Source organism: Anomalospiza imberbis, chromosome 11 (assembly GCF_031753505.1).
Source record: "Anomalospiza imberbis isolate Cuckoo-Finch-1a 21T00152 chromosome 11, ASM3175350v1, whole genome shotgun sequence".
Lineage (NCBI taxonomy): Eukaryota > Metazoa > Chordata > Aves > Passeriformes > Viduidae > Anomalospiza > Anomalospiza imberbis.
This window is the reverse complement of record NC_089691.1, coordinates 1635226-1649797: the sequence shown is the minus strand read 5'-3', so window position 1 is coordinate 1649797 and position 14572 is coordinate 1635226. Positions and strand designations below refer to the sequence as shown.

The window sequence follows — 14572 nt, the reverse complement described above, 5'->3', positions numbered from 1 at the left end:
GGATAAAGAGAATAAAACAATGAAGAGAGAGACCTCTGGTCCCAAACACAAGCCCTCAGAACTAAGCACCCATCCCAAAGTCCCCTCTCCCAAGGCCATGCACCCACACCTTGCTCACATCAGCTCTGCAGTTCTCCTCTAACTCCCTGACCTTGTCACAGACCTCAGGATAATCCCAGCTGTTCTCCTCCCTTTGGCCAGGGACAGCAGTGAAGCTGGGTGTCCTGCTGTGTGCTCTGAACTCTGAACAAGGGGAGATGGCCAGGCCCCCCAGTGCACAGGAGTTCAGTGAACTCTCAGCACTGCCCAGCAGCACCACAGGAGTCAGCAGCAGAGCAGTGGGGAAAGCTGACATTTTGTTCTGTGAGGGCACTACTCCTTTTTCTGCCTCAAAATAGAAAGGGATGTGAAGTTTTAATAAAGGTCAGCTTCCAGAACAGCAGCAGTTCCCAGAGAGGGTGGTTAATAAAGGGGCTGTGCAGCAAGGCAGGGGAAGTGGCCAGGGGAGGGAGCTGGAATGGAGCTCAGCTGGGCTGGGAGACCAGAGAAAGCAAACAGGGAAAAGGGCAAGCAGGGCTACTGCAACTTTTAAAACTCTTCCTGTCTCAGCAAACTCTGCTGTTCTCCTCTCCCATTATGTGTCCAGTGGCTCCCAGTATCCAGGGATACTGCACTGGTGACCACTCTTCACTCCTCCCTTGCTACCACCCACCCATGCCCAGAGAAGCTGCTGTGTCAAAACCAGAGGGAGAGCTACAGAATTTCTCCTTGGCAGTCCCACTGAAAAGTCTGGGAATCGCTGCTCCAGATAACTTGAATTTAGTTTCTCAGAAGCGTTTACTGCCAACTCACCCTCTGTCAACTTGGCTGCACTGGTACCTGCCATGGCAGCAGCCTGACAGAGCCTGCTGATTTTCCAGGCCATTCTGCTGCTTCCATGAAAAAACCCAGGGCTTGTACTGGGATGTAACCCAAGCACAGCACACAGGACTAACAAACCTGCCAAATGTGTGTGGAGTTGCCTTTTTTAAAAAATGTGTTTAAAGTGGACTTTTCTCTCCTTTAATCTGACAAGCAGTTAAATCTCTTCCTACACTTCACAAAGCCTATCTTGCTGTCACTGCTCCACTCCTGAATTCCAGACGACAGCACTGAACCTATCTCATGTACATCAGTTAAACCCATCAGGGAGACCCGACTAAAAAACTATTAAGAGTTTGAACAGTGTACTATGTACAAAAAACTCCTCATCTTTTCTACTTTTTTCTCACCTCTGTGCTTAGTTGGAAAAAATATTCCCACCTCACACTTACAACAGTTAGAGACAATTAAAATGTTTCACAAATTCTTTTGATATTCTAATTTCCGCCTTAGTTATCATTATTTCACAACTTTATCAGCATTACTTCTTAAAAGACAAACCTGTAAATTATACATCTATAAAAACCACTCTTTAGAGCAACTTGTTTCGTTTCAAGTTCTTGCCTAATGAAAGCAGCAATGTAAACACACAGTTTTATTGGTGTTCACTGCAGAATGCATTTCATATCCCAGGCCTGATGAAGTCAAGCACACCCACACTTCAGTGGCATCTTCTAGTGAAAACTGCATTAGAAACTTCATATGGAGATCAGAATAAACTCTTTAATAGATATTCATTCACAAAATCAGGATGCAATACTGTGATTTAAAAATACCCTGAAACAGCACTACAAGATGGAAGAATTTGAAGCATTCAGAACTACTGGCCCACAGCAAATACTCCAGTATTACTTCACAAACCAATTAATCTTATGTGTAGCTTCTGAATAATTCTGTCACATTATTCTTCGTGGTGTGTTTGTGAAATCAGGAACATTTTACTACAAAGTTGTAATGGGTGAAGTACTTGGAACTGGCTTTTATCTTATACAGAGAACACAAGTGCATCAGAGCTGTAATGAAACAATTTCCTGTACCTGAGACTATACCTGAAAGTGCCAGTGCAAAGATCCCCTACCTGAAGCACAACTGTGACAGGCAAACACATCCCAAATGCAGCTACTGCCTCTCTATCCACACCTGCTGCAAAATGCCCAGGAGGGCTGAAGCTGCAGAACAATAACCTGGTTGCCAAAAAGGTGTAAAACCACAAAATACTGCACTCACCAAAGCAATGCCTTGAGTCTCCTCATGTGTCACTCTTACAATATTTGGCACACTGGTATTAATGAAAAAATATCCAGAACCTTGTTGGATGAGAAGTTCTGCCTGCAAAACCAGAAAAGCATCCAGAATTAGGATTTCATCTTTCTAGTAAAGCTGTCTCCTCACACACCTTCTGTAATGTGTGATGTTTTCCTCCCTGCAGCTGGAAAGCAGCAGAGTAACTCCTCACCTGGATGTCAGGGTGGTTGAAGATGGAGAGCCCAGTGGGGCTCACTTTCACATCTTCCACAAGCATCAGTTCAATGGTGGCAGGCCCTGGGAGCACAGCTTCGTGCTGCAAGAACAATGTTAGCCGTTAGAGCAAAGAGGCACAACACTGCCAGAGTCCTATGTGTGCAGGGAGGATGTTTAAAGCAGGCAAGCAAAGCCAAGAGCACAGGCTGAGGGATGAGATGCCACAAGATCCAGAGGGCTCAGTCAGTCATCCTGCACAGGGAAGGGCATCCTCAGGGCTGGGCTGTTCTGCACCCCTGGCCAAGGCAGAGGACAAGGGCCCAGGACTGCAGGATCAGTGAATGATGTCTGACAAGCACAGACAGGGTATTAACTCTGAGCCATGGCCTAAGTTCATACAGAATGATAAGGCAAATGCACAAAGTTTTCTAGCTCTAGCTCATCTTTTCATGATTCTTCCTAGCAGGCCACCAAGAGAAATTCTTCCTTAAATGTAAGTACATGAACACTGGACCAAATGCAGGTTTAATCACTCACTCATAACAACATTAGCTCAGAAAAGGAAAAAGATTTCCAGAGGAAGTCACTACTCTGTACCCATTTCACCTCATTAGTAGAATTACTTCCTTGATGTAGAATGGATGTCATCTTTCCCTAATGACATAATAGGGTGTTCCACTTAAACATGGAACAGTCAAGACATCTTAATATCCCATCTACTAGATTTTTGTTTGTGTTTTTGGCTGCAAGAAAGGAGAATGGGCAGGTTTGAAAGCAAAACAGAGCAGCCCATTGCTGATGTACTTGAAAAATGCACCCAGGTCACCTCATTAAAAAAAAACAACTCATGAGCCCACAAAGTGCAGCAGGACTGGCATCTACAGCCACCAGAGTCCTCCCAAATTTCAACACAGAGAACAGAACTTAAGAATACTCCAGTGTTCTCTGAATTCAAGGCAAAGTTTAGAGCATTAGCTTTACTAATTATTTCTAAAAGTAAGAAAGAATATGTAATACCAGTTTAACAAAGCAGAGCACAGTGAACTACAAAATTATTGTAGAACATCAAGTATCCATATTACAGCTCAATTTTTAAGAGGAAAAAAAAAAAAAAAGAAACACAACCAAGTATCTTAAATAGCTTCAGCAGCAAAGTAACTGTGTCTCTGCAGTAATTCTCACTAAGCTGTAGTCAAAGTCTTCAGGGGAAATGCATCTACACCATGCTTTCCCAACATGAGAAGAGTGGAAACATCACAGAAAAGTCAAGAACCAAGTACCAAAAAAGATCACCTCTCTAAGAATTTACTAAGCAGATGCCACACCTGGGCCATGCTGAGAAGAACCTGGCCCACAGAGTATTTCACATTACTGGTGCCCATCTGCTACCTGCATTGAGTTAAATCCTGTAACCTCTCATTGCATATTTTACTTTTTGCCTCAAGTATGTTTTCAAGGTACTGCATATAGTTCAAACCCACTTAAATCTTGTTTAACAAGATTAAATAGGAATTGCAGTTAGGAAGCAGAATATTTTAAGAGTTAGTCATTGCACATGTCAGGTTATTCCATAGGCTGAAACCTGCCCTTATATTCAGCTTATAAAAGTGACATAAACAGAAAACTGCCAGCTGTTTACACCTGCCCTCTTTGTTCATCATCACTACCTTTTGCGGTTCTTCCCTAGGTTGAGTAGCTGCACACTAAGTATTTCAGGGAGCGGCTAACGACTTGTAAAATGAGAGCCTAGGCTTACAGCTGGCATTGTACAACGGAGGAGTCTCTCAGGAAAAAAACAAGAGAGCATTAGTCAGAGCCCAGACTAACATATGGTCCATATGAGGAATCAGTCAGCTTTTGCTTTGCTCTTGCAGAACTTTCCCACCCAGCTCTGCAGGGGCAATAATCCATTTGCTTTCCCCAGTGACAGCTGCACGAAGCACATGGCTACTTTAGTGAAGCAAGCAGCAGAGATTCACCAATTCATTAAAAAACCCTAAAATGAAACAAAACCAACTGAACCACTTCTCTGTAATGCCCTTGCTCAGATGGTTAAAAAACTCCCAAGGACTTGGACAGATTTGATTTGGATAGCAGCACCTAGTGCAGAGGAAAGCAGGAAAACCATGAACCAGTATCAAACCTCTGCAGAATAAACCAGACTCCACCAGGGAGCTGCCTCATTTGTACAGTACTGTGTGTGGAGGAAATAAAGCCACCAGAACACTGGGCATTAACCACAGGGAAATGGCAAATCCCCCCAGGTACTGTTACCGGTATTTTGGCCTTGGCTGCCTTCAGGTGGGGCTGCTGGAATCCAGTGGCAGTGGCAGAGATGGCAGCAGTTCCAAACTCACGGTCAACTACCACAGTCTGTAAGCCTAGAATGTAACAAAGATGAAAAATACACTCAGTTCCTCTAGGATCATTCTCATCAGACAAGAACTCCCTCTCTCAAGACAGGTTCTAGACATTGGACTTGGTTCCTTTTTTCTCCTCTCTTTAATAGCACACACTAAAAAATGCACATTGATGTTAAGCTGAAGTATGACTGCAGATCACAGTAATTTCTTTAATCAAGATGAGACATTACCAAACAGATTTAATCCAGACCTTCAAACAATTCAATGCTCATTTCAGCCCACTCATACCGTGCATTTTCTTCTGACCATTGCCCTCTTCCTTCAGAGTCAGCTCCATTGGCAGTTCCGGCTCAATACGAGCAATGGCCTTATTTGTGGATTCCCACACAACTCTAAGAGAGCTGAAGTTATCAAATTTCCTGCCTTGCTGGTCATAGGCAGCCAAATCCAGTACTGGATTGTGGTAACTGGAAACAGGAACCTGAAAAAGAAGGAATATTTTGAACTGAACAGATACAACAGGATTTTTTAATCATTAAAGAAAACGTATGCTGAGTTCCATGAGGTTTGTTACAACATCAATGCATAAGGAATGTTCATTAAAAGCAGCCATCAGTGCAAGGCATTAAGCTGTGCTCCAACAGCCCTGAGATTATCTCAGCAGGTCAGAGCATAGTGCTGCTTACACCAGGTAGGTTCAAGTCCTGTATGGGCCATTTAGAGTTGGACTCCATGATCCTTGTGGGTCCCTTCCAACTCAGAGCATTCTGTGAATCTCTGAACTCTAAGGGGATTTTACTGGAGCACGGGTTTGGGGTTTTTTTAGCCAGTGAATTACTTTAAAACAAACAAATTAAAAAATCCCCAAACCAACAACAACAAAATTGAACCACAGCTCAACGAAATTGTTTTTAAAATTCAAATTATGACAAACACTGCTGTTTGTTAAAGCTCAAAATTCTGGTGTTGCTCTGGTGAAACGCATTAGCAACAGCAGTGCACCAAGGCAGGCTGACACATAATGGAGCCAGAAAAGCAGGTGAACTCTGAGGTGGCTAATAATACACAAAAGTCTACATCTCCTCTTGTTATTACACAGAAGCTCTTTAAAATGATTCATTTTAGAGAAGGAGGATGACTTTTACATTTGCCTGGGAATATTAACACAACAAAACATGGTTTAACTCAGCAGCCAACATGTGACAACACCCGTCAGGAAGAAAAACAGAATAGCAAAGCTCTTTATGCCTGATAATCTACACATATCTCTTGTCCATTTACTGCAGGACCCCCCAGCCTGCTCTGTGCAGGAGCTCCCAAGGGCACCAGTGCGGCCACAGCACCAGTTACTGCTCCTCTTGCAGCAGCTCAGATGCTTTGTTTCACACATGGAGCTCCAAACACTGATTTTTCAGCTGTAATAACACCTTCTTCTCCTGCCACTTCCCAGGCTTACCACTTGCTTGCTCTGCTGGAGCAAAGGGCAGGAGAGATCAAGCTGAGGGCTGCCATAAACAGGAATCAAAGTCAGCCGGGAAGGGAGAGCACAGATGAGCTTCACAACAGCAGGCTCAACCACTGGGAAAGGGTTGGTGACTGTGGGGCTGTTCCCAACTGTTAAGGTAATAACCTGAAAACAGCACATGAGGAAAGAGTTTAGCTCAGGCATGCTGTATTTCCACAGGTCTCAGTTACACTGTGATATCAGAATGAAACGCAAAAATACAATTCTTGAGGCTTTACAGGACTATTAAGACACAGGAAGATGTAAAAGAGGGAGCGTATTTCAAGAACAGCTCTTTATCACTATGAAAGTACTGTTCCTGGGAACTCTTTCCTCGGTGTTCATGTTCATTACTATCACACTTGATTCAAACAACAAATTTCATGTAACTGAGAAAGGAAACAGCAGGTGTTCTTGCAGAGTGAGAAGAGAACAGCCCAAAGGCAACATTTATAGTCACTTCAGTGTGTTTAAAAACATCTCATCTTTTATTTTACACTCCTTTTTTAGCCTTCAGCAAAGTGAAGTGGATATAAAACCAGAGAAGGCTGAGGCAGCTCTGGTCACCTGCCCCAACCCCCCATGCACTGGTGCTGGGCAGAGCCATGCAGGTGTGATGTGCTGGGGACAGCCAGCCTTGCACAGACCTGCATACCAACACCAAGGCCTGTTCCTTTGGAATCTGCACTTACAGAAACAGCTCCACTTTGCAAAGTGTCCACTGAGGAAATCAGTGGAACTTGGCAGCCCAACCAAAATGCTTAGGCCTTGCAGAATTGCAGGAGGAGAACACTATATTGAAGCTAAAAGCTTCATGGGCTGAGGAGGGTGAGTAAAGCAGGAGAAATCACTTCTGTATGTTGGAGAGAACAAAACCAGGTTGAGAATGAGCACGGCCACGCTCACCAAAGCTGCACAGAGAGCAGAGCAGTCAATTCCTGGGGCTGCCATTTGTTAGCATAAACAGAATTATACTGGAAGGTAACACAGTTAAGAGGAGCAGGTTAGACAGAGAAGTCAGTCTGCTCAGTAACCTTCTGCTCTGATCCTGTTCATGCAACCTGAACCTGCGCTCATTAGGATGTTCAATGCATTCCACAACATAAGGCTTCCACAACTTGAGTTTATACTGCAATAAACCCATCATAAACCACTTTTTAACGTAATGTTGTGAAATGCTCACTCTAAAATCCGCATCAAAATGCATAAACAATGTACTTACCCAAGATCTTTATGGGCTCATAAAAGCATCTAGCTACATAACAGGCATATGGCACCATAAATCTGTCTGGAGCCAGTTCTCAGTGCCTGATGGAGGGCAACAGCAAGCCCTTCTGGCACTCACCTGCTCTCCCAGGCTCCTGCACAGCACCCTAACCCAGTGCTGCTTGCTGTTTCGAGGTGTGGGAGGTTCAAGTAAAGACAGGGCAATGCTTTCTGCATCCTCAGCAGCAACATTCTTGAAGAACTTAGAAGGTTCTTGGACCCATGGCCTCGGTCCTCCTTCAAACAACATATCCTTAGAGGAACCCAAAGTCACTAAAGTGACAGACGGTGGATCGATAGCCTGTAATTAATTAATTAATTGAAAATTAATCATCTATTTACACTATTTGGTTGTGCTCTGCAAAATAAACCTCCTTCTGAATGGAACAGCTATACTTGGATAAGGCTGTGATTTCTCCCATGCAGTGGTTTGTCAGCACACTTAGTGAAAAACAGAGCTGCACCAAAATCCACAAGGATTCCATCCAGCTGGATTAGATTCAAAGGAAACCATGGATCCAAAGACAAGTTTTAGCTGCATTTTAATCACATCTCTCTCATGAAGAATTACAGCAAAAGGGAGACCCTTAATATATTCCTCTGAGCACAGACAGATAGTATTTTGCTACACTTTTAAAGAAGTATTTAAAATTAATGAAATTACGTCAAATCGTACTTTCACTTGACAGTGCTCCCTCCAGAACAGTTCTGTGTATGTAGTTATTCTCCTACACAAGGTTTACTTCAAACCTTTCTAACAAATTCTGCACTGATGTGCATTCCTGAGACAGGCTGTGCTGTTCACCACCACAGCAATTAACCTGACATTTAGTACACAAAACCCATTTCCAGTTTGTGTTTCACAACATCATATTACATCATTAGAAACACAAATCTGTAGGATTTGCACTAACATTTTTTCCATATTGAGGTGAAATACTCAGACTTCAGCCTGCAGTCAGTGCTAGGCCTCTGCAGATGAGGCAACAAAGCAGCCTCTTCTGTATTTCCATCTATTGACCCTGGACTCAGCTTCTTTCTTATTTTCTTCACTGAACCAGCCAGTGGTGGAATGTAAACCCACCCAACTCGGTTTTTCAAACCTATTCCTTGCATAACCTGCTCTCTGTAATGTAAAGGTGTTTCAGTGCTGGATCCTGGATCTCTCCAGGAGCAGAGGAAGCAGACTCACTCTCAGTGGGAGATAAGCGGCGATGGTGATGCTGGCACTGAGGTGCACGTGCCCGTGGGTGTACACAACCACCAGCCTAGTGTACCCCTGAAATTCAGCCTTCAGTCTCACTCCACTGCAAAAATCAGCAGTTGGCTTAAGTCTTCCTGTCAGATAAATTAAAAATATACAAGAGCTTATTTGGAAAGAAATGCCCAGGCATGTTCATCATATTCAACACAGCCGTTTGAAGGAAGCCTACCAGAAAGATGGAGAGAACTTTTTACAAGGACATGTAGGGACAGGACAAGGGAGAATTGTACCAAACTGAAAGAGACAAGGTTCAGATGGGATACTGGGAAAGAATTATTGGCTGAGAGGTGGTAGGGCTCTGGCACAGGGCACCCAGAGAAGCTGTGGATGCCCCTGGATCCCTGACAGTGCCCAAGGCCAGGCTGGACAAGGCTTGGAGTAGCCTGGGACAGGTGAAAGGTGTCCTTGCCCATTGCAGGGGGTGGGACTGGAAGAACTTTGAAGGTCTCTCCAACCCAAACTATTCTGCATAAAAAAGCAATTATATCCTCAAAATAAAACTACTTGGACCCCCTCCCCTCTGAGGTTTGGCACTTCTGTGGGGATACTGTAGAGAGCTATGAATCAGTGATTTAAGGGAGAAGTGTGACTTGGTGACTTGGGAGAGGTGTGACCTGTCACCAATTTAACTTCCAAACCACGGAGGGAGTTAAAGCACCTTCGAGTGTGCTGAACACGCCAGGGTTCTCCAGCTTCACCCCCAGCTCCAGCTGTGAGCAGTCGCTCAGGGGAACCAGCTTGCCCCTGTCCACACTGGTCCAGCCACTGATCCTCAGGGGCAGCTCCAGCACCTGCCCCACGTGTGCTTCCACCTGGCAGGAAGTGAACTCCATGGCGCTGGGCTCGCTCACGTACACCTGCCCGAGGGAAGGAACAAGGACAGGGCTGGGTCAGTGCTCTGCTCCCATGCCAGCCCAAGCTCACAGCAGCTTGGTGAGCCTCCCTTTTACTGCTGCTCCTGTAATTCTCTCTTCTGCCTTAAAGACTCTGAAGTGTGGACTAAGATGCGTGCTACCTCCCGGAGGTACCATCACCAGCTGGGAGAGGTTTAGCATCCATTAAAGAATCCACCTCAGACCACAGATGTCATAGCAATCACAGCTTTTATTTGCAGTATCTTAACTACTTAATCTTCTGCAACTGGCTTCAGGATACTAAACCATATGGGACAGAATTAAAGCTGTAATCTGTGTGGATTAACTACTCCTAACACTACTACTACTAAAAACTTGCTCACTGAGGTCAGTAAACAGAACTCTAAAGAGCTGCTCCACACAGAAAGCAGCTCCTAACACAGGAAAAAAAGCATTCAAAAATAACCTATTCAGATTGTGCAATACACTGCTCTGAAAGCTCACATGGTCAGAAGGTTTCTTTCTGTCTTCAGGCATTGACTTATGTTTGAGGATAAGAAGTTTTAGCTGAAAAAATCTTCATGCCTGTGTCTCTAGCTGGTAACTGTTGCACTGCTAAAAAGCAGCATCCTAGGTTGTTCAGAGAATTATTTCAGAGCAAGTGTGTAAGCTAAATTCTGAACAGATTTTAATTAATGTCACACCCCTGCCTTTGGGGCCACCAGATGTACTGTTCCTGCATTCTCCTCACTCCAAACCACACACACTGACCACCATGACCTAAGAACAGGGGATGGTCTGCAGAGACACCACAAAATCCCTCTTGGGAGCTGTGTTTTTCATTGCCATTTTCTCCTAGTTTTCCTAAAATACTGTTTTTTCTTGGCCAACTCGGGTATCTGCAGTCAGTCTGCAGCAATGTGGTCACTTCAGTTACTTTTCCAGACAGAAATTTCCTTGTACATCCTGATAACAACTGTCGTCCTTTGGTATCAAGGGAGAACACCCACCTATCACCCTACAGAATGAATTTTTAGTATGGCTTGTCTGCTTAGATGGCCAGGCCAGGAGTCAATTACCATTTCCTTCTTGCACTTAAAACTTACAACAGGGAAAAAGACTTGCCAATGAAATCAGGAAGGGGCAAAAATGGGAGTAAAGTTAATGCACTGGACAGTGCTTGATTCCCTAAAGCACAAACAAACTAATCATTTAACCTGCCACAGGGCAGGGAGTGGAAGGGGAATGCCTATGGCATTCCCAGTGCCTTTGCTGTTTCCAAAAGCCACATTCAAGAACAATCACTGAACAATGAATCTCTTGCCTTCATTCCTCCATAATGCAGTGGATTCCGCATGTCAAATGCCTGAATAATGCTGACCCCAGCATCACTCCCCGTGGTCATTACTCCTTGGACTGTCACTGTGGCTACTGCCTGGTTAGAAGAGGACCAGCTGAAGTTGCCACTTCCACCCTGAGCCTGAAATACAGAGGGAAAAATCGTTCAAACATTTAATCAAGTACATGGTTCTCACATTCCACAGCTTTGGATATCTTGCATGAAAACCAGGAATGCACTGAGAATGGGACATACAAATAAAATAACACCTCAGAACTTAATAAGCAAGAAAGAGATGAGACGATTTCTACCCTTCATTTTAATTTCAGCTTCTTTCATACACCAAAACAAATGTCAAAAATTCCATCAGAGTAAAACACGTGTGAACACTGGAGCTATTTTAAAATGTATATTGTTTTAATTTCTTTAACTTCCTCAGCATTTCCTTTAACCTATTTCATAATTAAAAACAAACAAGGTGATAAATCTTGTCTAGAGGGACCGTGTGGAAAACAAACAAATCTAAATTATGCAGGAGCTTAGCTAGTAATTTTTACCAGGGAAGGAGAAAAAAAAGAAAATGAAGAGGAGGGTCCTTTCCCTTCTTCCTTTCTCTGAGCACGTGCACAACCTGATTACAGAAGGACACAGACAAATAAATAGGTAATGGTATATAGTAAAAAAGGGCAACCCCAACTGGGAAGAAACGATGATGTTTGGTTTTAGATTAGAAGGTTCAATAGTACATTACATTAATATACTATTTAAAGAGAGACTATCTTATTTTATATATATACTTTTTACTTACTTATTAACTAACTAATAAACTTGTGACTGTTTCTTGAGAGTTTAAGTACAGTCGGATTTGATTGGTTATTGAACTTAAACAACTTTTACTAGAATCTGATCAAGTAATCGCTTTAGGTGAACAATTTCTATATTAAATTCTATATGGGGAAAACAAAGGAGTAGAGATAAAGATTGTTTTCTCTTCTTTTCTCTGTGCTTCTCCTGAGAGACAGAATTATGTCTCTCTGTCTAGAGAACATGAATGCTACAGTGGTGTGTTACAGGAGATGCATGGGATGTGGTGAGAAAGGCTAAAAGAATCCAAGCATATTTCTAAAGGTGTTTCAGTTGAAACAGGGAGATGAGCAGAAAACATAAAACAGAAATATCCAAGTCTTAATTACTGTATGAAGTCTCAGGTCCCTGCCATAAACCCCAGACACCTCACTACGTTTTCTCTCTCTGGCAGTCAGTCTGCACTGAGAGGAAGGGTAAAGCAGCTTCCCATGCAGCTTCATCATTACGCAGAGCCTGGCAGGGAGCTCCACACTGCTACCTGGGAGCAATGCCCTCCCCAGGAACCTCCACGTGCTCAGCCTCACACAGCTGGCACTGCAGCTCTCATGCATGCACCAAAGGAAGGCAACAGAAACCATCTCATTAGCACAAATATGAACAAAGCAACCCCCAACAAACCAGACAGCTGCCAAAGGAAAACCTGCCAGGCATTCTGATACCATCTGGAGGGAGTTACTTCAGCTATAAACAGAATTTGGCTAGACCCAAAAATCCCTTTCAATTTATTTTCAGAAAAACTTTATTCACCCATTTGAAATAGCCTGACTGAAGCTATGGAGTGGGAGGCAAACTCTGATGCAGAGGCAGGAACAGTTGAGCTGTGTGTATGCTGTTGACCAGTGGTATTGTGGGATCTAGAGACCAGAAGAAAGGTCTCAGTTTCAGCAAAATTTAAATTTTGGGAGAAAAAAGTTTCTATGTTTTTATAGAAAAAAATCAGAGTAAAGTAAGAACAGCGAGACAATTATTGCAGTACCATGAAGGAATGTTCTCTAGTGAAATACTTCATTTATATATGCAAGATAAAGTGAGACTAGAACTGTGAAAGAGGTAGGAAACAAAACCACATTTCCTTTCCCTTACTGGGAAAACTCCAGCAGAATTATGAAGTACTGAAAATGCAGATTTAGTACTAAGAATTTTTACCACACTCTGCTGGTGTGGTCAGGAATAGCATGAAGTAAACCAAACTAATCCCACAGAACAGACAAGTAGAGATGCAGGGCTTAACTCAATGTAGCTGTCCTTAGATTTACACTGGAGAATGCAGTTTAATCCTGTGAGACTGACCCTCTCCATGGAGTCACTGAATCAGTAAGCTGCAAAAGACCTCTGAGATTATCAAGTCCACAACTGAACCACTTCTTTGCAGTCCTCAGGTGCCACACCCCACAATTTTTGAGCCCTCTTCCAGGGACGGTGACTCCACCACTGCCCTGGGCAGCCTGTGCCAGAGCTTGACAACTCTTCCTGTGAAAAAATTTTGTCTAATATCCAATCTAAATGTGAGGACGTTTTCTCTCATCCTAACCCTTGTTACCTGGGAGAAGAGCCTGGCACCAAGTGTCCTGCTGCCTATTTGGATATAGTTTACTTAACACAGATCCAAGACTGAGCACTACTTTATGCTAAAAGGGAGAGATAGGAGTTGTGCATGCAACACCTGAGTGCAGGGTCTGAGTATCACTGGCCTGGGTAAGAGTCTGGGCTGAGAAAGCAACAACTTTCTTTTCCCTGCTTAGACTGGAGATACTGGATACTGGAACACAAACCATTTGCTTCATGAAGCGTAAGGAATAACTGACAGCTTGGGAGCAAAGACACACCTAGTAAATATGGAAACCATCCCTTCTGTAAATGAGCTGTGGCCTTTGCCTCCCTGGAACTTTGTATTAGGAGCGCGAGGTGTGTGGCCAGTGAGGAATACTGATGTCCAAGGCTGGCAGAGTGCTGCTAATTAATCTTGCCATTCCCCTTTTTGCAGTCACTTCACACTCCCATTCATATTTCCCATCCTTGCCAGCAAAGGGCAGCCTCTAATGATTGCTGTGGATCTTTGCATATAGGATGCTCCTGGAATTCCAAACCATTCCAGGCATAGGTACGTGGTGCGTGTGTGAGGGAGAGAGGAAGGGAAGAGGTAGAAGTCAGTGGGGTTTTTATGTTTGTTGGTTTCTTGGTGCTTTTTAAAAACTGTATATTAACTCCTGTAACTAACATCCCATGAAGTTCCTCCACGTTACATTTTGGATGCCACTGTGCCTGAAGTATCCAAAGTCAACCCTAGCTCAGTGGTGTCAGGCCTCTGTGTGCCTGCCTGAGTTACACTCCCTGCAGCTGGGTACTTCTTTGGCATACCTGGATGGTGTACTGGTAGACTCCTGCTTTTGGCTGCCAAGGAAACATCAGAATGCTGGGTACAAGAAATATTGGAACACAGATCTCCACATCCTGCTGGTTTCGCACTGGAACAGGTAAGGTATGAACACCTCCATCCTGCAAAGTGCAAAAGCACAGTATTATAAATGGCACCACAGAGCTTCCCGGAGTTAATGTTTAGTCCTTAGGTACAGACAAGTCCTTGACAACACCTCAGAGAGGAAGGAAAACTATTTAGGACCACTTATGAACAGAGCTCCTAGTGAGCAAATAGCTCCTGGCAGCAAGGTGTGCCACTGTATCAAATGAGTGTTATTGCTATGAAGACCCAGGTGCCCACATTAATTTAAAGGG

General features: G+C 43.7%; 1 protein-coding gene across 1 annotated transcript in view; it reads right to left on the bottom strand.

The window, feature by feature from the left end:
- Positions 1 to 14572, bottom strand: part of NUP210 (nucleoporin 210) — a 50593-nt gene that overhangs the window by 18326 nt on the left and 17695 nt on the right. Inside the window, exons 11-20 of the mRNA XM_068201457.1 lie at positions 14198 to 14335; positions 10958 to 11113; positions 9438 to 9636; positions 8708 to 8853; positions 7595 to 7816; positions 6202 to 6375; positions 5034 to 5226; positions 4657 to 4763; positions 2378 to 2482; positions 2149 to 2250 (exon numbers count right to left, since the gene is read on the bottom strand). Of these exons, the coding sequence (XP_068057558.1) occupies positions 2149 to 2250; positions 2378 to 2482; positions 4657 to 4763; positions 5034 to 5226; positions 6202 to 6375; positions 7595 to 7816; positions 8708 to 8853; positions 9438 to 9636; positions 10958 to 11113; positions 14198 to 14335 (1542 nt within the window). The remainder of the gene's footprint in view (positions 1 to 2148; positions 2251 to 2377; positions 2483 to 4656; positions 4764 to 5033; positions 5227 to 6201; positions 6376 to 7594; positions 7817 to 8707; positions 8854 to 9437; positions 9637 to 10957; positions 11114 to 14197; positions 14336 to 14572) is intronic.